This window comes from Trichomycterus rosablanca, chromosome 20, assembly GCF_030014385.1.
Source record: "Trichomycterus rosablanca isolate fTriRos1 chromosome 20, fTriRos1.hap1, whole genome shotgun sequence".
Classification (NCBI taxonomy): domain Eukaryota; kingdom Metazoa; phylum Chordata; class Actinopteri; order Siluriformes; family Trichomycteridae; genus Trichomycterus; species Trichomycterus rosablanca.
The window spans coordinates 23209115-23231694 of NC_086007.1; the positions used below are offsets into that span (position 1 = coordinate 23209115).

The 22580-nt window shown below is 37.0% G+C and overlaps 2 protein-coding genes across 4 annotated transcripts; one reads left to right on the forward strand and one right to left on the reverse strand.

Annotated features, from left to right (window-relative positions):
* The first annotated feature begins 268 nt into the window (after positions 1 to 268).
* Positions 269 to 16556, forward strand: relb (v-rel avian reticuloendotheliosis viral oncogene homolog B). Its single transcript, XM_063016459.1, has 10 exons — positions 269 to 550; positions 3529 to 3683; positions 6159 to 6440; positions 9429 to 9589; positions 9910 to 10001; positions 10128 to 10259; positions 11445 to 11549; positions 11987 to 12202; positions 13686 to 13757; positions 14770 to 16556. Exons 1-10 carry the CDS (start codon positions 502 to 504, stop codon positions 15195 to 15197), a joined length of 1692 nt encoding a protein of 563 aa, XP_062872529.1. The 5' UTR covers positions 269 to 501; the 3' UTR covers positions 15198 to 16556.
* Positions 16557 to 18484: 1928 nt separating this feature from the next.
* Positions 18485 to 22296, reverse strand: mrpl28 (mitochondrial ribosomal protein L28). 3 transcript variants are annotated; one of them, XM_063016885.1, is made up of 6 exons: positions 22192 to 22296; positions 20433 to 20731; positions 19950 to 20102; positions 19558 to 19692; positions 19352 to 19435; positions 18485 to 18687 (listed from the first exon to the last, which is right to left on the reverse strand). In XM_063016885.1, the coding sequence occupies exons 2-6, from the start codon at positions 20718 to 20720 to the stop codon at positions 18592 to 18594; spliced, it is 756 nt and encodes a 251-aa protein (XP_062872955.1). In that variant the 5' UTR covers positions 20721 to 20731; positions 22192 to 22296; the 3' UTR covers positions 18485 to 18591. The 3 variants fall into 3 exon arrangements, with proteins under 3 accessions (XP_062872955.1, XP_062872953.1, XP_062872954.1); XM_063016883.1 differs by having other exon boundaries at positions 19352 to 19438; XM_063016884.1 differs by having other exon boundaries at positions 19352 to 19438; positions 20433 to 20734.
* Between the last annotated feature and the right edge of the window lie 284 nt (positions 22297 to 22580).

Sequence of the window (22580 nt, forward strand, 5' to 3'; positions counted from 1 at the left end):
TAAGCAGTATTCATACTAGCATTGTTGCAATTCCATAAACATTTTAAGTGGATTTTCAAAATTTAGTCTAATTACAAAATAGTAAACTGTCACAAAAACGTGTCTCTTATTGGCTTGGCCCCCAGCAGACCAAATTTAGTCATGTAGTTTGCTGCTTTTCTTTTACCTGGTTTTAGTTAGTTGCCCTGGCAACAGTTTAAGGGGCTTTCCCAACGATGACGTAAGGGGATTTCCACCCAGCCGCAGTTAGGTGACTCTAAAGTGAAAGAGTGTCGTTAGAAAACGTGAGATGTTTTTGTGTCGCGTCTGCTGACAGATCAGGCAGAAGCAGAAGCAGAAGCAGAAGCTTCACTGTTGTGGCGTAAATCTCACCGTCAACACCCGCGATCGCTGAATAATAACGCGGAGGAACCAGCGCTAATGCGAGTGTAGCGAGGACCCGGGACGGAGCTCAAACATCTGCGAGTGAGAAACATTTTCTCTTATTTAATTTAACCTGCCATGAAAATAATGAACGGATCTACTCACAACGGCAGCTTCGGTACAGGAGGTGAGTGTGAACTCTGTTCATTGTTTTATCAGGCTTGTTGTATGAAGTTAAACGGACTAGGCCAATAACCCACAGATCGCGCGACTCATCGAGTTCACATCATCCAAATTCATCTAAAGTCTTCGAGCAGAGGCAATTAAACCAGAAAACAACATAAAAACGAACTGTTTAAACCTTAAATTAACAAAACTGACGGTCAGTGTCGGCTGATGTAATCTGATGACTTGTTTATGTAGGCTACACACATGACTGTGTGATACATGTTAAACGCTCTGTAAAACACTTTGTCTGGAATTATATGTTTGCAAATATCATTTTTAAAGCTTTAAGCTTGTAATTGTAATCGATTGTAATTTTTTAGTGTACATGGTTGTGCAGCACTGCGTATTGAGGCACTTTCAGTTTCACTTTGTTGCGGGTGTGTTAGATGTAACGCTTGTTTGTTTTTCTCCTTCACAGCTCTCGACCTTGGTGAGTCCATTATTACCTGCCTCTCATTATAACCTGCCTCTAATTATAACCTGCCTCTCATTATAACCTGCCTCTAATTATAACCTGCCTCTCATTATAACCTGCCTCTCATTATTACCTGCCTCTCATTATAACCTGCCTCTCATTATAACCTGCCTCTCATTATTACCTGCCTCTCATTATAACCTGCCTCTAATTATGACCTGCCTCTCATTATAACCTGCCTTTCATTATTACCTGACTCTCATTATAACCTACCTCTCATTATAACCTGCCTCTCATTATAACCTGCCTCTAATTATAACCTGACTCTCATTATTACCTGACTCTCATTATAACCTGCCTCTCATTATAACCTGCCTCTCATTATTACCTGACTCTCATTATAACCTGCCTCTCATTATAACCTACCTCTCATATTACCTGACTCTCATTATAACCTGCCTCTCATTATGACCTGCCTCTCATTATAACCTGCCTCTCATTATAACCTACCTCTCATTATGACCTGCCTCTCATTATAACCTGCCTCTAATTATAACCTGCCTCTCATTATAACCTGCCTCTCATTATAACCTGCCTCTCATTATAACCTGCCTCTCATTATTACCTGCCTCTCATTATAACCTGCCTCTCATTATAACCTGCCTCTCATTATTACCTGCCTCTCATTATAACCTGCCTCTAATTATGACCTGCCTCTCATTATAACCTGCCTTTCATTATTACCTGACTCTCATTATAACCTACCTCTCATTATAACCTGCCTCTCATTATAACCTGCCTCTAATTATAACCTGACTCTCATTATTACCTGACTCTCATTATAACCTACCTCTCATTATAACCTGCCTCTCATTATAACCTGCCTCTCATTATTACCTGACTCTCATTATAACCTGCCTCTCATTATAACCTACCTCTCATATTACCTGACTCTCATTATAACCTGCCTCTCATTATGACCTGCCTCTCATTATAACCTGCCTCTCATTATAACCTACCTCTCATTATTACCTGACTCTCATTATAACCTGCTTCTCATTATAACCTGTCTCTCATTATAACCTGCCTCTCATTATAACCTGCCTCTCATTATAACCTACCTCTCATTATTACCTGACTCTCATTATAACCTGCCTCTCATTATAACCTGTCTCTCATTATAACCTACCTCTCATTATTACCTAACTCTCATTATTACCTGACTCTCATTATAACCTGCCTCTCATTATAATCTACCTCTCATATTACCTGCCTCTCATTATAACCTGCCTCTCATTATAACCTACCTCTCATTATAACCTGCCTCTCATTATGACCTGCCTCTCATTATAACCTGCCTCTAATTGTAACCTGCCTCTCATTATAATCTACCTCTCATTATAACCTGACTCTCATTATTACCTGCCTCTCATTATAACCTGCCTCTCATTATAACCTACCTCTTATATTACCTGACTCTCATTATAACCTGCCTCTCATATTACCTGCCTCTCATTATAACCTGCCTCTCATTATAACCTGCCTCTCATTATAATCTACCTCTCATTATAACCTGACTCTCATTATTACTTGCCTCTCATTATTACCTGCCTCTCATTATAACCTACCTCTCATATTACCTGACTCTCATTATAACCTGCCTCTCATTATTACCTGCCTCTCATTATAACCTGCCTCTCATTATAACCTACCTCTCATTATTACCTGACTCTCATTATTACCTGACTCTCATTATAACCTGCCTCTCATTATAATCTACCTCTCATATTACCTGCCTCTCATTATAACCTACCTCTCATTATAACCTACCTCTCATTATTACCTGCCTCTCATTATAACCTGCCTCTCATTATAACCTACCTCTCATTATAACCTGCCTCTCATTATAACCTGCCTCTCATTATTACCTGACTCTCATTATAACCTACCTCTCATTATTACCTGACTCTCATTATAACCTGCCTCTCATTATAACCTGTCTCTCATTATTACCTGCCTCTCATTATAACCTGCCTCTCATTATTACCTGCCTCTCATTATAACCTGCCTGTCATTATAACCTACCTCTCATTATTACCTGACTCTCATTATAACCTGTCTCTCATTATAACCTGCCTCTCATTATTACCTGCCTCTCATTATAACCTGCCTCTCATTATAACCTGCCTCTCATTATTACCTGCCTCTCATTATTACCTGCCTCTCATTATAACCTACCTCTCATTATAACCTGCAGAATATTGTCTAAGCAATTGAGGGTTAAGGGCCTTGCTTAAGGACCCAACAGTGGCAACCTGGCAGTGGTGGGGCTTGAACCTGCAACCTTTTGATTGCTAGTCCAGTACCTTAACCTCTAGGCAACAACTACACATATTTATGTAAAAGCTGATAGATGGATACTTTTTAGACACTCTATCCCCCTTGACTCTGTCAGTCTGTTTACCCAAGTCTAACATTATTTACTTATTTATTTCTGTTTTTACATTTTTGTTGATTTGCAGATGTTATAGAAGAATTTCTTAGAGAGAATGAACCTGTAAATAGAAGACTTCCTGGTCCTCCTCCTCCTCCACCCATGGAGCTTGATGAGCTTCTTACCATAACACCACTCAGTGGACGTACTCCCAAACTTGTCTCCAGATGCACAGACTCCCAGGTCAGCAGCAGCAACAACACAGTTCACGTACACAAAAATGAAATCGAGCTTTCTTTGTTTTCAGATAAATTAAGTTAACTAGGTGAGGCTATAGGTTGTTATAGGCCATAGTGCATTTGTGTATAAATTAGGGCTGTCGAAGTTAACGCGATAATAACGCATTAACGCGACCTCAATTTAACGCGATTAAAAAAATTAGTGCCATTAACGCAAATTCTAGTTCATGTTGACACTTGACTGGTAGAACAAACGTTTTAATGTCGGACTTGCCACCGTTTTTCATTTGCGGTTTGTTAACATAATGTAACCGATCGTGGTAGTGATGCACTTGCATAATAAATAAATAAATACACGCTATATTCACAAGTTGTCGGGAGCAGAACACTTTATTACACTTAATTAACTTCTTCTTCTGTACCGAATACCGGAAAGCTGAGTCGAGCACGTTAGTTCATGAACTATGGAAGCCCCAAAGGGTCAAAACACACTCACTTCGTGTAGAAACGTCCATCAAACCATCGTCACGATACAACCACAGACAAGTCTGTTACAATAACTACGCCTTATCCCACCTAAAGCACCGCTGATCTACAATGTTTGCTGATGGAGAAATTCTAACCTACAATCTGACATTTACTGCCTAGTATGTGAGTGAATAAAACTCCCTTACAGTTTTCTCTTGTCCCAGCAGTTTTTAACATCAGTACATTTAGCATAAAATGTGTTCACCATTTTAATTGTAACATTTCACTTAAAAATCTTGTTTTCTATAACATTTACACAGATTTTTTTTTAATGCGATTAATCGCGATTAACTATATGAAATTCTGAGATTAATCGCGATTAAAAAATTTAATCGTTTGACAGCCCTAGTATAAATGATTGTGTTTTTATATTGGCGATAAAAAGAGATTAACTAGAGAGCTGTTGATGTAAGAGCTTTTGATGTTAGACAATGGCTACTTGACTGTTACTGCATCTTGCACTATTCTGGCTTAAATTTTAAAGACATTTAGAAAAAATGGTCTTCATGACAGTTAAGTGCATGTATGACATATGGTTTCATTCTGTGGAGACAGTGAGACGCAGATGGGCTTAATGCACCATGTGCATCCGATCAAAATATTATAGTCTTTTCACTTGTTTGTGGAAACAAAGGGCTTTAGCCACCCACTTTCTCAGACATAGCCAATCATGTCTGTGTAGATGTCTGACCAGCCACTAACATTACTGAGATTCAAACACGGTTCTCAGTGATAATGGGCTAACATAATAGATTGCTGCATGTTAGTAAGATGTTGGGCCACTATCAGTCACCACAATAGCTTCAGTGCACCTCAGCATAGATTCCAAGAGATTCTCACAGATTCAGATTTCTGGTATGGTACTGGGGTTATTTCTTCAGTTGGTGTTTTGCTCTTGTTACTGTGAGTTTAGTGTTGCTAACTGTCTGTTGAGCTCTTGGCAACTTTTGTTATTACTAAGTTAAAGGAATTTTTAGTCAGCCTCATGTTCATTTCTGCTCCAATTAAAAAAAAATGGATACATTATGGGTTGGACCCACCAAGATCAGGTGGTTAGTTGAAAAACAGAATGTCAGAGAATGTAGTTCTTCCTTGGCAAACAAGACAGAAGCTTAAAATGCCACAGTTTAAAATGCGCTGGCTGGTCAGTTGGATACAATATGATGTAACTGTCACATTTTCTCATAAGAGGCTTTAGCAAAGCTGAGTTCAGGGTTGAAATCTGATTCCTCAGTTCAGCTGGTGATCTCTACCTTATGTATGTCTCTCTCACCACAGTGAGCATGTACCAGCCCCTCCTCTGTACGTTCTCATTGGCTGCTATTTCTCCTGCATGAGTTTCCTGTTTCTTCACCATGCTCCTCTGCTCTTGTTAGCCGTTCTTTGTGCAGGCCATCTGTGTCTTTCCTCAGGCATGTCAGGACACTTTTCTCACTTCTTTGCTCGACTGTGGGTCAATGTTAAACTGTTGCTTTTGGTTTTTTACTTACTGAGTTTGTACTTGTTGTTGCCACAGTGTTGATTTGAGATTTTCGAATGGCTGGGTTGTTGTTTTTTTCTAACACTGTCTAGCCTTTTTACTCCTCCCCTGTATCCATATTGTTCTGTTGTTGTTTTTTGATGGTTGATATTAAATGTTGTTTTGTTCCTATTTAGATTAAATTAACAGTTCTTAACTTGGTTATATTGATCACACAGTTTAGAATTGATCATGAACTGAGTGTAACAAAACAGTTTATTGAACTACTGAAGAACTTTTCCTTTCCTTTTCTCTGCTCATATAGAAACATACAAAGGGAGATTACTGATCTTAATGCATAAATATCTCAAATACTACCCAATGTGCTGTATTTTATTTTTATTTTCTATTTGTACCTTCTTTTAAAACTTTTGTTTATAACTTTTGAAATGCCTGCATTGACCTGCATTTTTTCTATCTCTCTATCTTCAGCATCATACGATGTTTCCCTCAGGCAACACATCCACATTTCCTTCCTCTCGCGGCTCCAAAGGGCAGCGGCGTGGTACAGCTCAAGTTCCGGTTCCGCGTATACGCACTCATCACACAGACACAGAGCAGCTAGAGCAGCTGCTGGACAAGCCCACACTGAAGGTAGTAGAACAGCCCAAAGAACGGGGTATGAGGTTCCGCTATGAGTGCGAAGGAAGATCAGCCGGTAGTATCTTGGGAGCCTCGAGCACTGATGTCAACAAGACGCTTCCTGCCATTGAGGTGAGTGTGGGAACACATCATCATGACTAAATTTTTTTATAATAGTTTTTTTTAGATTCATACATAAAATACAGTGATGATTTTTGGTCAGGCCTACACAGCAGGTATCTGAGGTTTTTGGCTGTGAACCACCTCAAGGACCTGGCTCTTATATTAGTTACTTATTTGCCTACTTACTGGCATTTAGAAGCTAGAACTTTCTTTACAATAGGAGCTTTTAACAATAGTTATTGACACATGCACTTTGAACAGCAAATATCACATGGGTATTTGTTATTTTCTCATTCTGATCTGAGCCACTTTTACTAAATTCCAATATATTTGATGTGTGGTGACCTACCCAGTCTAAACAGCCAGATTTTAAATCTTGCAGCTTCTACAAAATTCTAACTTGATATTTGTGATAAATGTGCATGTGTTGGTGTTAAAGTTATAACAGCTCTTCTGGATTTATACTGATTTATAGATAATATAAATGCAGATGTTCAAGATTATGTGCTTGTAAACCACTAAAACGGTTATAATATAGTGATTTGGCAGTTGTGGAAGAGGATTTAGTTTGTGTTTAACAAAGCATTTTAAAATCGTTTTGGTAGATTGAAGAATGCTAACATTATCAGAAAAATTTACTTACTTGCTTCTGTAAAACCATGAGAACACAATATCATCATTTTCATTATTTAGCAGACATCTTTATCCAAAGCGACTTACAACTGAGACTGTATACATTGCAAGCAATTGAGGGTTAAGGGCTTTGCTCAAGGGCCGAACAGTGGCAACTTGGCAGACTTTCCCGTTACTAGTCCTGTACTTTAACTGTTGAGCTATCACTTCATCATGGGCTCAAACTAAAATGTCATCAACCACATATTGTTGAAATTCCAAAATGTGACTAAAAATAGAACATGGGATCCTGCAGATTGTTTCTTCTTGGCTCGATGCATTACTCTCAAAGCACCAAAGGGAATACATTTGGAGTAGGGAGTTGTTTTTGTCCATATGGATCAGTAGTTCTCTTCAGTCAAGTGTAATATTGATCGCATAGGCATAGGTAAACAATCTAACAAACTGTAGTTTAGCAAGTTAAACAAACAAAGAAAAAACATTATTAAGCTTGTAACCTTTCAGGATAAACATAGCCCTGTGTGACCTATTACTTTTAATTGAAAGAAGATAAACTGGTTTGAAATGTTTTTAAGGTGAGATTGTTATCTCAGACAATACTACTGAATTATTGAGTTGAGTGACAGGGTATTTAGTCATTTATTTCTTTGCATTGATTGTCACAACCTGGAATTTTTAGCAATTTGACTTATTTATAACTGTTTAACTTTGGAATTAGACACTTATTTCTCATAAAAACACACTGTATCTACTGTACCTATTTTCAGTTCCTAATTTTATTTTATGTAAAAAGCCTTGCCACAAGGCCTAGCTGACATCCAGACTTTTAAAGTCATAACTTTTTGCATTGTCTTGCTAACAGACACACTTCAGACAAAGTTTTTGGGAAATGGGGAAACATCACTGTGTATCATTCAATTTTCTGTATATCATGTTTAGACTGTCATTCCTTGTGACTGAAATGCATCTTCATAACAATGCTATCACCATCATATTTCACATTGGAAATTTTAAGTTTTAACTGCCTGGTGTGTCTTATTAGGATTCCTACACACATAACACTTAGCTGATTCAATTTACATTACAATTACAGTTTAAATGTCTCTTCTAAAATGCCCCTTTTGTAAAATATCTTGCACATGCTTAATCAATAACACTGCTTTTTAAGTTTAACTAGGTTTCAAAAGGGAGCTTAACTAGACAATGTGTTGATTTTTCCTCCTAGTAGTTTTTGTACAGTAGAAAGTTAAATGCTGTATTAGCATTAGCTGTTTGCCTAAAGTAAAGTCTGTCCTGTTTCACTGATGCTTAAATAAAGATATAAATCACTTGCTTGTTGATGCTGCTTAACCATGGGTCATGTTGTATAATTTGAATAAGCCTACATTTGAATTTTGCACAAGCTTCTTATTTGCTTGTAAGAAAAACAATAAGCAGGGTCGAGGACGTTTCTGTAGCTCTTCTGGAATGCACCGGGTACCCCAATCTACAGGGGGTTCCCCTGTTTTGGTTTTAGTGAATGCCGATGTTCCTGAGGTTTACAACAATAAAAAAGCCCCACTGTAAAAGGTGTCATTGATGTGGTATTAAAAAGGGAATTACCAATCACATTAACAACACACATTTTCCATTCTAACAGCTAGATTGTCTATATATGGCTGTTGATATTGGAGTATTAAGTGGATGACATAATTCTTCAATATCAACAGCCATATATAGACAATCTAGCTGTTCGAGTGGAAAATGTGTGTTGTTATTGTGATTCGTAATTCCCTTTTTAACACCACATCAGAGCAAATATGGTATGCAAACTTTATAACATTATAACTTCAACACAATGAAACTCCAACACATTTCAGCATTTAGCTTTCAGAACAACTTTAATTAGCTACTTCAGCATGTTTTTCTTTTTTTAATTTTTCAGTAAAGTTTAGTGATTATAGTTTAGGTGTGGTGATTTTAAATCATTTTAGCAGATTAAATAGTGGCATCATCTTACTTTAATATGGAAGCATTATCAAAATAGTGTGGCCAAGCACAAAATGGTACCCATACCAGTACAAATCCCCAATTTAAAAGCTGGCAGCAGAAATTGTGGTTTAAGTCATTATTTGGCTTTTTTTAAGCATAAATCTGTCTGCGTGAATAATATGAAGTTTGAGTCTTCATAGTGTAGGGAGGGAGGGCCTGCTGGGGTATCACCTCATTGCCCTGTATTGACTACTGCCAGGTTAAACCACCTGCAATAAAACCTTCCAAACAAAACCTACCAGTGCAACTTGGTGTTTGTACTTGAGATTTAGTCACTTTAAACTCAAGCTCTATTTTCATCTGCTGTTTTAATTTTTTGTGCACCCCTTATAGCTCCACGGGCCAATCGAGGGAATACAGAATGTGACAGTTACTGTGTCTCTTGTGACGAAGGACATCCCTCACCGCCCACACCCACACTGCTTAGTTGGAAAAGACTGTACAGATGGAATATGTCTGATCAGCTTCAACCCCCACATCACTCGCCGCCACAGGTATATTGAAGTCTGGTTCACTACTGTTTTGGTAGACACTGTTTAGATCTGTGGTTTCTAATCTTTTTACCTAGTAAATATTCAAATAATCTACAATGGTATCATGCAACATTACCATGGTGTTAAGTTTTATTATTATATTTTATATATATTTAGGTTCAGTTTAGGTTCAGTTTACGACAAAGGGGCTAGTCTATGAATCACATATCAAAATATTGATGTAATTCTTTCATGTAGAAAAATTTATTTATATGAATTTGAATAAGAAGTTAAATATAGCATTTGTGTGTTTAGTAATCTAATCAATAGCTGTTTTTCAGTTTTGTAAATTTAGGCGTCCAGTGTGTTCGAAGGAAGGAATTAGATGCCTCCTTGATGAGGAGGAAGAAGAAAAATATAGATCCATTCAACAGTAAGTCAACACATCAACCTCTTAATCATGTTCATTCATATGCAAATCACACCAACTTTCCGCCTGCTGTGATAGAATACTATGAGGAGCTTCCTGTTTGTTTAGTTTGTCCTTTCTCTCTAACAGCTGGTCACTCAAAGAGTATTGAGGACATGGACATGAACGTGGTGAGGCTGTGCTTCCAGTGTGAGCTGGAGAGGGACGACGGGGACAGGATCCATCTTGGCCCTGTGGTGTCCAACCCCATCTATGACAAGAGTAAGACCCTGATGTATTGGAATAAATCCAGAACTGTGGCTTAATACATGAAATAATATTAATAAGTTGAATGTAAATAAGAAAAATAAGACTTGATTAAAGGAAGTGGTAGCTCAGTGGTTAAGGTACTGGACTTGTAATCAGAAGGTTGCCAGTTCAAGCATTACCACTGCCTTTATTCTCAGTTGTTGAATTGTATTTAGTCATAAGTCACTTTGGATAAAGGCGTTTGCTAAATGCTGTAAATATAAATTTAGTCTCCATTCACATTTATTTTGTCACTTTTTATTCAGAATTTACTCTTTAGGGTGCCCATAAGTTTCTAAAAGGCCTTTAGTTTGTCTGAAGCTGTATTTTAATTATTTAAATTGTCATTGGGCAGAATAACACACTTAAAAGGAGGTGCTATTAAGTAGACTTTCATTCACTCGGAACAATTAAAAAGAATGTTGATTTTACATCCTAATTCTAAACAGCTTATGGCTTACAAAGAACTTTCTAAGCAATTACAGAATGAAAAAAAGTAGATGTAGATTAATAAAATACAAAAAATTGTTTAATTATTAAGAGAAAATTAACTACTTTAACTGGGCTTTATATACGAGGGTTCTTCAAAAAGTTTCTCCACTTTTTGAAAACAAGTGACATCACTTTTGTACATAGTCACCTTCCTTTGTGATGCATTTCTCTTAGCGTCGTACCATTTTAATGGCATCAGCAAAATGTTTTCACTGATGCAGCGCGATCATCACATCACAATCTTCTTTCCTTTAAAGCTTTTTTGAGCGTCCAAAAAGGTGGAAATTAGATGCCGCTAAATCCGGACTATTAGCGTCTCTCAGTCTCTCAGACATGACCGATTACTTCTCCTCCCACCCTCACCGTTTCCAGCCAAAAGAAGATTAAGATTAGGGAATGTAGTCAGTAATACATTGTTGTGCCAGTAATAAAACAATGCAGGTACAACAAAAAAAATATTAACATAAATGTTCTGTTAATTCAGTGAATGAATAGTTGATCATACAGATATTGTAGTGTGTGATCATGTCTTTAAAAAGTGAAATGCAGATGTAAAAAATTATAGGTAAAGATGCAGAGTAGTCTATAATCGATGCATTGTTTGAACAATGACTCAATAGCAGGCCAAATATGTTGCTATAATTAACTCCGTTTATACCTGAACAGAAGCTACAACGACCGCAGAGCTGAAAATCAACAGGCTGAACATTGTGAAAGGTCCCTGTAATGGCAAAACGGAGATCTACATGCTCTGTGACAAAGTGCAAAAAGGTGAGCGCCACTCCTACATTCTGTTAGGAACTGAGGTAATAAATAACACACTGCAAAACTGTGCTTTTGTATTGTGACACTGTGGTAGCTACAATAAACTAGCCTTAAAATAATGCAGTGTCATGCAGTATATAAAGGAAGTTTGCCTATACAGGCTAAACACAGTAGATCCGGTAAAGCAAGGCTGGCTGTCATATCTCAATCATACCTGAAAACACTGTGGAAATATAAATATTCAACCATATCTACAAGGCCATTTGATACTAGGGCATTTCATGTAATGTAAGAAAACCTGATTGGAGCAGGAAAGGCCTGTTGGAACAAAATTAAGTTTTATCAGCCAAAGCCTAAAGAGTCAGAAGGCATGGAAGTAAATAAAAATGGCATAACCTGCAATATAATGCATTACCTGTATAACCAAAAATGTTTGTGTCCAGAGGACATTGAGATAATCTTCAGTTTGGGCAGCTGGGAGGCGAAGGCTGAGTTTGCTCACACCGATGTGCATCGCCAGATCGCCATCATCTTTAAATCGCCACCGTATCAGGAGCAGGACATCAGCGAGGAGGTTGAAGTGAACGTGTGTCTGCGTCGCATTTCTGATCGCATGAACAGCGAGCCTGTTCAATTCACCTACCTGCCTGATAATCCAGGTCAGCACATTCTGCATGGTTTGCATGAACAACATGGTTCTTTCACTGGTCACGGTGGTTTTGTCAGTCATAACACAGCATGTTGTTTATATATAATAAGGGCAGAGGCTATAAAAATCCCCGATTAAGCCAAGCCTGGCAACTAAAACACTTTCAGTTTCAGATTGTCCATTTTAATCTTTAATACCCCCTTCACTGACTTCAACCTACAAAATAAGGAACTGTAACAATGTATATTAGTTATAGTAGAGGGACCCAGAGTTCATGAGAGACAGTTTGGTGTGGAAAGCTTATTTACCTCATTACTTCATTTTTAGAAGTGAAACTGGACGCTGCTGTATCATCACTTTTATATTTTTTAATTAATTGCAAAATAATTTTCCCTTTGATTTTCTCCTGTTATCAGAGATGTATTGTAATACAGTACTGTAGTTTACTACAGTACTCATTTTTATTTTGACCAAACATAAATATTTATATTTATTTTGTAACTTACAGAGTTATTAAATAACTTGTTTTATATAATAGACTTTAAAAAGTCAGTAGAAGGCTGCATTCCAAACTGCACACTACTGTTCTGAACAGCATGTATCACGCCAAACACATGAATGCAGTTTGGCATCATTTGCACACCTTTGTCTTTCCATTTTAACAATTCATACACAAGGAAATTAAAGGTGATTTTAAAAGTATTAAAGACTATTGATTTAAAGAGAGATAAAAGTGACATCAAGAGAAAGAGTCACATTACAAGAAAAGTGTACAAAATTGTGCCCATGAGAGCCAAAAATAGTACCTTTTAGTTCAATTTTGAACTTCTAAATTCCTTGACAGTTGGTTTTACCAAAGAACAGGTAAAAAACCTTGAAAATTTGGCTGTGTACTTACACATTTATAATGACTGCATGACTAACATGTTTCTAACTCTCAAAAATTACCACGCATTAATTATTGATTTATAGGCACTTAATAATACCTTGAATTTAAAATTGTAATATACTGGAGGTCGTTGTATAGCATTCATTACATAAAATACACAGACATCAACCACATATCATTAAAAACAGGAGAATTTCATCATTCCTTTTCTTAGTTTTTTTTTTTTTCAAGAATCCATAAATTATCTAACTGACATTTCACAGGATCTCACAAACATCCGCTGTCTGCTTGATACAGTATCTTATTTTTTTTACCATAATAATCCATTACACCCACCCACCCACACACAAAAATAGTTTAAATATAAAATGTATAAACATAAACAAAAATAAACCAAAACCCCACTGACAAAAACAATAAAACTATAATAAAAGTGTGATTTGCTAGGTAGTTAATAATGAGCCTGGTGTTTGCCTATACATAAAAAATGTAGGATTGTAAAATTGTAGGATGATTCTTTCATAATAATGATTGCTATTGCACATCATGTGATAAAACAAACACACTTCAGCTAAACAGTTTCTGTTTTTTGCTTGTTATGCAGATCCTTATGAGGTTAAACGCAAACTGAAATTAAAAGCAGATAAGTTCAACACTGACTGCAGTATCAGCTCAGGTATGGAATTTCACCCCTTAAGTAAACACACAGCCTGTTTTTTTAAACCTCCACATGAATTTCAGTTTAGTCTTATGTAGTTTCCTTTTGTTTCTGTTTATTTTAGATCAATTTTTTTATTTAAATATTTTAGTTTAAGTTCTAGTTTTAGTTATTTTAGTTTCAGTTGTGGTGTGTTTGATGTGAAAATACATGGAATTATGTTACTTAAGTCTTGAACGGTTTATGATGGGATGTTAAAATTCATATTATATTTATCAACTGCTTTGGGTTTGGTTCAACCAGAAACTCGGGGTGCAAGGCAGAAAAACCCTGGACAGGGTGCCAATCCATTGCAGGGCTTTGGCCCCCAACCCACCAAAAGACATAACAAATCATGTCTGGAAAGACACCAAAATGGCTGATAGCACTATTAACATTCGAGCCCATGCCTCAGTGGTAGGCTAGTGCAATAGACCAATGCTCACTGCCATTGAGCTTAAAAGTACTTTATTAAATTTGGTGTGTTCCTGTGGCTGTCCTTTAAAGTGCCGTCTGTCCCTGTCAGTGAGCTTTTACATGAGACCACAGTTCATCTTTGCTGATGTGGATCGTTTGTTCGAACACTGAACGTGAAACATTAAATCATTTTCTAGCTTTTAATGTAATCTTTCTGGTGCATCAGCAATTTAGCAGGCCTTGTTTCCTCATGTTGGATTTCTCATGTTCCTCTAATTGTTAGAGCTCTTTGTAGGTAATACATGCTGTTTTTTACCATCTATCACTGGAACAGTAACACATTTGACAATAAACATTTGACAATGGACTTATTGTAAACCTAAGCAGGATGCATGGATTTATTTCTAATAAAGGACAAAAAAGGAAAGAAAGAAATTTATTTTTAATAATTAGATGTGGAAAGTATTTCTAGTTTTAGTTTGTGCCTTAATTGTAGTTATTTTAGTGTTATTATTTTGTGATTATGATTGTAGTTGTTGTTTTAATAAAGAACATATGTCTGTTTTTGCTTTAGATGCGATTGGAAGCACACCAGGTCTGTCTCACCAGTTAGATCCATTTTCCTTCGGCAATTTAAACTGCAACATTTCAGCCCCAGAAGTGAACCAATCCACACAGGCTCAGCTTCCGGAATTCATTCAATACGACGACGATCTCAAAGAGGAGGACAGCTGCGTGAGTCTGGACCAAGATACATTAAGCAGCATACTGGCAAACATTACAGAGTGCCTGGGTCCGCAAAACTTTCTTCAGCTTTTAAACAGCCAAGATCTCAACTCCAACTTCACAGATTTAAACATGAATCCCCAGGATGTTAGCCAGCCTTCTGCAAATGCTGCTGCTTTAAATGACTTGTATATGAACCCTGAAATACCACAAGACATGCACATACAGGATGTTTTCTTACGTCAGGTTAAGACTGAAAATGAGGAGGAATCCTGAGGGCTGTGATTGATTAAACCCTTGTCTGTTAGGACAGGGTCTGCACTCTGAAGTATGCATGCACATTAGGATCCACACTGGATGCCATGTCCAGTTAATGAGGATTTGGGTAGAACATCTAGAAATTTGAAATGCCCTGCTCCAGCACTGTGTGTGGGTATGTGATAAAAAGGCTGTTCATAACCTTTACAGTTTGGGGCTGTGTTGTTAGAGCTGGTAGACATGAACTTGATGCCCTTTAGAAAAAGGAATGAGGAGGTCATGTAAAATCTGGAAGGTTATGCATGTGCCTTTATGCCTTCATGCACTAAATTGTGAAAAGATGCCTGTAAAATGCTTGTTTATTGTCAGGTTGTATATGCTTTTTACCTTCATACAGTCAGTCCACTGGGCTGTAAATATTCTGACCAGTTATTAACATTCCCACCTTTATCAATATATCATTAAGCATTGTATTATAGACTGTTTTAGAAGAAAATTTCTGCTAAGGCATATTTCCTTGTCAATAAATGCATTATTGACATTTTAGGTTTTGCTTGACCATTCTGTGATGTCAACGCTGTCAAATAGCAGGCATGTTACGTTTCTTGTGTGTATGTTGTTTTGAAGTACGTAGCAGATTAGAAACAGTGAAGTCCTAAATGTCTAGCGATACACAAAACATCTAATTCTGCGTGTAGAGCTTGTAAATAGTAAGTCTTAAGCAAAATGCACTATCTCTGCCTGGGAAGTAATGTAAGTAAGTGTTTAAATGTGTGTCTTATATTAAAAAGTATCCAAACTTTGGTTTTGAATCACTGATGTTAAATATTAGCTGCTGGTTAATAATAGATTAAACTGTCTAAACTTAAATCATTTTCCAAAATGTCTGATTCTAGTTTTAGTGTTTTTTATTATTATTACTCACCACACTGCATTATATTTTAAACAGATCTCTACCTACAACAACAAAGAAAATAGAATGGGTGAGGTGTGGCTTTTATACTTGACAATGGCAGCACAATCCAAGGCTGTAATCACACTATTATTAATCACACTATATTAATCTTCTGCTTCGTGTGCAGCCTGATAAAGCGAGTTCATGCAGCCACTATTTTTGGCGTGGATTGAAACACAGCCCTTCAGATTGTCGGCTAAAGCAGCGTCCTCTCAGTGGCGGTTCTGGGGGGGTCAGCAGGGGGCCAGTACCCCTGTGACAACCAGCTTGGTCCCCCCTACGGCCCCCCCTAGGAATACAGTATATGTAACTCAAATTAAATATGAAAAAGAAAAGGACTTGACATTTAAGCAGAGCAAATGCCTTAAATGGTGATTCTTTGTTGATCTGTTTACATCAAACTCAAGAAAATGTAGACTGAAAACTGCATAAATAAAATGTTGAATTCTATTGAATATCGACTGTTGCCTCTTAATGCCCACAATGCACATTTGGGCAGAAAGTAATTGGCCCCTCTAACATAGCCTCTGGCCCCTGCCTGACCTCACATGGTCTAGAACCGCCACTGCGTCCTCTCTCCCGCGTTTCAAGCCTAATAAAGCGAGTTTGAATATTGAAACTGGGAGCAGTACATGTTGATGTTTTGTGCGTTTCTTTAAGCCTCCGTGCAAGTTCGTGCGTCTTCGTTCGCTATCGTGTGTCCTTAAATGCCTTCGTGCGCTTTCGGGCGTCTCCGTTTGCCTTCGTGAGCTTTCGTGTATCTTCGTGCGCCTTCGTGAGCTTTCGTGCATCTTCGTGCGCCTTCGTGAGCTTTCGTGCATCTTCGTGCGCCTTCGTGATTTTTCGTACGCTTTCGTTATTCTTCATGCGCTTATGTTAACACTTGTCATAAATCACTGATAATACAAACACAGTGATTCCATGATGCAATTGAGCCAGTTTCCCCTCATAGTTTTAAAGCATTTGAGCTCTGACATTACATAACATGTTTTTGAAATTGAAATTAACTAAACAAAACTCTTCCTCTTTAAATAGAGCTATTTTAGATGAACAAAAGGTAGGCTACATTTTAAGTGAATATAAGTTACCCCTCTGCTACAGAGAACAATTTTGCACAAGCAGCCTTTTATTTCTTTTGATTAATAAATGTATACTTATTTTTAAGCTAAAAATAAAGCTAGTTTATAGTGACCAGAGGTGAGAATCAAATCCAGGATCCTGAAGCTGTGCAATTACCACTTTAAAAATCAGGATAGACATGTCTAAAAGTAGGAGTTTTTTTTATCATAAAAATGGGTGTTTCTCACATGGAAAACATTAGTCACGGTGTAAAGGTTCTGCTTTTTTTTAGCTTCTAATTAATTGACTGAATATTGTTGCAATGAAAATTCCATCATGTCATTAACAGTCTATGAAAGGAAGCTCAGCCTGAAGCCAGCAGGAAACTCCACTGTTGCATAACTCTTTTCAGTTTGTGGTGTTTATTTATAGCATACTATTTAGAAATTCACAATGTATCTGCTGATCACATTTCAAGCATCATATATGGTGTGGTGATCTACATCATTTTGTCATCACAAGACCACACATGGTCACATTTACTCACTCACACTCACCGAGGGACAATTTGGAGTAGCCAAACATTCTCAAAGTACCTGGAGGAAAGCTAAATAACATGCTAAACACGGTAAACAGGCCAAACTCTTCAGAAATTGTTAGAAGAGTAGAGGGCCAGAACTAAACCTTGATCTTGTTGTGCTCCCCACTGTACTAAATAATGTTTCAGAGCATTCTTAAGGTCATTCATTTTTCACCTTCCAGTTTCAGTGATACTCTGTTGATCGGATTTCTGTTCCTGGCTGACAAGAAGCCAACAGGTGTAATGGGTGTTTAAGTAATGGAGTTAAAGTAGCCTCTCTGTCAGCTCAAACCGGTCTGGTGATTCCTCTCCCATAACTTTCATTAACGAAAGGTTTCTGCCACCTAACTGCCCCTGCTGGATGCTCAGCAGTTTGTGAACATTTTTAAACCAGCCTTTAGCACAAACAATCATACCAGGGCATAATCACCTACACACACACTTTTTTTTTTTTACTCTGATAATTGATGTGGTCGTTAACTCAAGCTCTTGTGACTTTATGTATCAACTAATGACTGACAGGTTCGATAATTACATAATAATTACATTAGATAAAGTTTTAAATAAAGTGAGCAGTTTGGATTTTGAAAACCTGGTATGACACAGCAGTTTTCCTCTTAAGTGACACCTCACAGAAAAATCCACTGCCATCTGCTGGTGTTCAGCAAAATGTGTCCACAGAGAAGAGTCCACACAATTATAATACAATATTGAGGATGTTTTAATATTTACAGGTAACTGGCATATTGTAAATGCCATTCATACAAAAGAATGAAGTGAAAGCAAAGTCTTTAATAAATACATTTATGTCCATGCCATCAGTCCTTTTTTACAATCTGTGGTTCAACCAGTTTCTGCTCTGCCAGTTCCTTAACCAGGGTCTCCACAAGGCCTTTGTACAGCGGCTCAGGATCCTAAAGGACAATATAAAAACAGAGGTTGAACAAAGTTGGTCACTCAAGGCCTTAATGCCATTGATTCATGCACTGAAAAACTGTATTTATTTACTACACTCTTTGGTTACATTCATGACAGGACTGGTTACACAAGATTAATTAGTTCACAAGTTTATTGTCAAACACAGTCATGGACAATTTTGTATCTCCAATTCACCTCACTTAAGGCACGGGGAGAACATGCAAACACCAGACAGAAAGGACTCGGACCGCTCCACCTGGAAATCAAACCCAGGACCTTCTTGCTGTGAGGCAACAGTGATACCCACCTGAGCCAACGTGCCACCCCGTGAGATCAGAATAAAACCTAGCAGGAGTAATAAAGCGTGAACCCTAATCACTCCTGTGTAGAACCTCATGCCTTCATTTCAGACCAGCTACATTTTACTAAATGGTTTAAGTGAACTGAATTGATGTTGCCAGTAGCCCCAGTATCTTTTCAGTGGAAAACTACTGGTTGGAGATAGAGCTACACTGGAACAAAGACGTTAGAGTTTAAGACCCTACTTTTAATTCCTGATTGAAATGCCTGTTGGATCTATTTCCTCACAATCCTAATACCAAAAAGAACAACAATTTGCAGACAGAAACAAAACAAAAAAAGAACTGTTTATTAAATCACCTTGTGCTCCAGGACTCTCTGTTTTTCAACTGCCTCTTCCAAAGTCAAACCGACCCACTCTGCCTCTTCAGCTAGAATTTCAAACTGCTGTCTCGTCATGTACAAGCCAAAAAAAATAAACACATACCAAGGTAAGTACTGAGTACCCAACTATTCTAGATGCATTATACAATTTAAACATATATATTTTTGTACACTTGATGTACCTTATACTTGCTGTAGATCTTCCCCCTTTGAGCTGGATCTTCTGGGTATAGCTCTGTGTCTTTCCGTGCTAACCGGAGGAGCATCGCACGTTTCAGGTCCATCCCAAACTTTGAATTTAAGTCCTGCTTAGATGTCTATACCAAAAACAAGATCTGATTACAAATTACCAACCTGAGTAGTATTGCATTATTGTTTAGTTACTTTCTGTAAACAAAGAGCAAAAAGTAAAGTGGATTTGGGAGGAAAAGTAATTTCATCTTTTTTTTTTAGAACTTTTTACAAAGGGCACTGACAGCAACTTGATAACAAATACTTGATAACCTTACCAAATCTATCTGTACAGAAATATACACAAAGAAAAAACGAGATACAATGTTTTTTCCACAGTTACCTTAAGAATGTAGAAGTCAAAGCCATAAGCGGCATCGATAAGATCTAAAGTGCGAGCTGTGACTGTGATGTTACATTTTTGGTCGAGGATTTCACTGTACAGCTCCTTCTGGAAAAGCTGAGGCTTCCATGTCTTTTTCACTCTGGCAGAGAGCTGCAAACACACAATATTTAACAACATTTATAAACATAAAAAACATGACTTTGCTGAGCTTAATTATTTAGATTTTTTGCCAAGCAGCTAAACAAAATACCCAAAAATACTGCAGCACAACGCTATTGAACTCTGGAGTAGCAAAAACTAGAGAGTAATGTTTCCAATTATGTGGTAGATTTTAAGGAAATGACTTTAAACACCTACATCCTTTTGGCCAGATAGCATGTTTATGACTCTGTCATGCTGGATGGTAAAACAATTTTAAGGGCTAAGCTGTGCACTCCATACTGCTGCTATGACGTGACCTTTGACAAAACGATAACTCACCTTATCATTATTGGCATATCTGTAGCCTTGTATCCAGCCCTCTCCACCCCACAGACCATGCTGAGATTCAGGTGGGTAATATACTGGGATGGGTATATCCTGCACCCGCTCCCTGTGGCCTGTTTTTGGGTTTGCCCTATACTTCACTCCCAGAGGTTTCCAGTGCACTGGAGTCTGAGGTGTTGTGTCCTGCATTGCCTTCAGGTAGTGCTGCGGTAACCGAGAATAGATGCCTTTTTGTAACTTCATGGCTTCCCACAGGCGTGGCGGATATTTGTGTAAAGGCATCTTGATTTAAGCTGCTAAGACACAAACAACAAAGCAGAATAAAAAAAATCAGCAAATGTAAAATATATCAACCAATAATATACAGACATGCTGACTTAAAGACCTTTCTAAATATTGTAATTACAAGAACACCACCTCAATCTCAAATAATGATAAAAAAACAGTTTTAGATATTTTTTAAACCTGAGTTTACGAGTTAGTTGTGTGTCAATAAAAGTGTCATAGTGGTATGAATGTTGCATTCAAAGACATTTTAATAAATCACACATGTAGACAGATTGTATTACCATGTGTTGTACAGTATTTCTGTTAATCAGCAATGGCATGGGAACAGGTTTAATTAGGATATACAGCAGAGAGAAAAGTATTTAACAACTTTTGTTTTTTTCTTATTTAATATACCTCCATAAATCTCCTTCAAACTGTCACATTTATGTTTATAAATGTGCAGTATTTATTTATATTTATACACAACAATATTTTTGAAAAACTAGTTTTAAATTAATAGATTTGTAACAAATAATTTTATAATAATGTAGAAAAAAAGATAACTGAGAGAATTTCACAATTTAAATTAAGTAAATGAGCTTCATAAATTTCTCAGGACCAAAATAAATAAATACTAGAATGAAAAATCAATAAAAAGAGTCATATAATAATCCACAATTTAAAAATTCATGGAACCACAAACTATTACCCGGATCCAAACAAGATTTTAAAATGTGCTCTAGGCATAATAACAAACCAGCACTTATTCAAAAAAGTAGCAGGACAACCTGAAAACAGCAGTAGCAACAGTTACACAGAAAACAGTGAGCAAATTACAACACTGAAATCCTCTCTGTTCATAAACCACAGAAAAATCTACTTATAAAAGAAACCCTGTAATCTTAAAATTAAAAACATACTATTTGCCAAAGACAGGTTTAAATAAACTACAGGTTTAAATAACAATTTTTGTTATTAATTTGTGATGTTTGAATACTTTTACCTTATTCATTTTAATTACAACATATACGTATTAATACAAACAGCTTTGTTATGACATTAATACCCGAATGGACTTTGTGTAAATTATAAATAAATATAAATAATAAAAATACAAGCAGCATGCAAATACAACAACAATGAGTCTGAAGATCAGAAGGTGTAACTTGTAACTGTGGAATACACTGCAGCAAAAACACACTATATACTGTAGCTACTGGTGTGTATAAAAATACTATAATTATGGCTGGTTTTATATTATAAAAATTAGTCTTTTGCAGATTATTGGGATCTGATATCTGAGTTACATGATCAGTCAGATTAGACATTTGCTGTTGCTAAACTACCGGTACATGTACAGTGTTACTGCAGTTCCACCAGCTAACAGGCTAATGAGCTAAAAACTTAGCATTTTGCAAGCGTTTTGGTCGTACAGTTAATTGTTTGCACTAAAGTTTGAAACTATCACTTGTAACATACGCACCTTATGAACCGTGGCTCAGTTTATAACGAGGTTTTCCTTTGAAACACAGTTTCTGTGCATCACAGTCGGGTCTGAACACACATGTCTGTCAAGGGCACAAAACCGTTTCCGCTGAAAAACAGCAGTGATTGGTTCTGACCGAGTGTCTCAAATACAATCATATTCCCTACATGCTCCCTATTATCTACTCAATATAATGTGTTTTTGTGTGTTCAGCGTCTCATTTGCTATATTATTTAAACACTGTTTTCTTTTAGACTGTTGATAAATGTTTATAATAGTCTGTGTAATTTACACTAGTGTTCCAGGTCTGGTTTATACAATCACAACCACTTTAACTAGTGCACTACAAAGTGAATATGGTGTGGATTTAGACAGGCAGCAGGATT

Bases quoted from the DNA above. Each gene is read 5' to 3' on its own strand.
- mrpl28 (XM_063016883.1), bottom strand. From the start codon at position 20,720: ATGCCTTTACACAAATATCCGCCACGCCTGTGGGAAGCCATGAAGTTA. The intron at 20,103-20,432 runs GTGAGTTATCGT...GTGTGTTTGCAG, and splicing joins GATATGCCAATAATGATAAG to CTCTCTGCCAGAGTGAAAAA. The intron at 19,439-19,557 runs GTACATCAAGTG...ATGACGAGACAG, and splicing joins AGATCTACAGCAAGTATAAG to CAGTTTGAAATTCTAGCTGA.
- relb (XM_063016459.1), top strand. From the start codon at position 502: ATGAAAATAATGAACGGATCTACTCACAACGGCAGCTTCGGTACAGGA. The intron at 6,441-9,428 runs GTGAGTGTGGGA...CACCCCTTATAG, and splicing joins AGACGCTTCCTGCCATTGAG to CTCCACGGGCCAATCGAGGG. The intron at 11,550-11,986 runs GTGAGCGCCACT...GTTTGTGTCCAG, and splicing joins CTGTGACAAAGTGCAAAAAG to AGGACATTGAGATAATCTTC.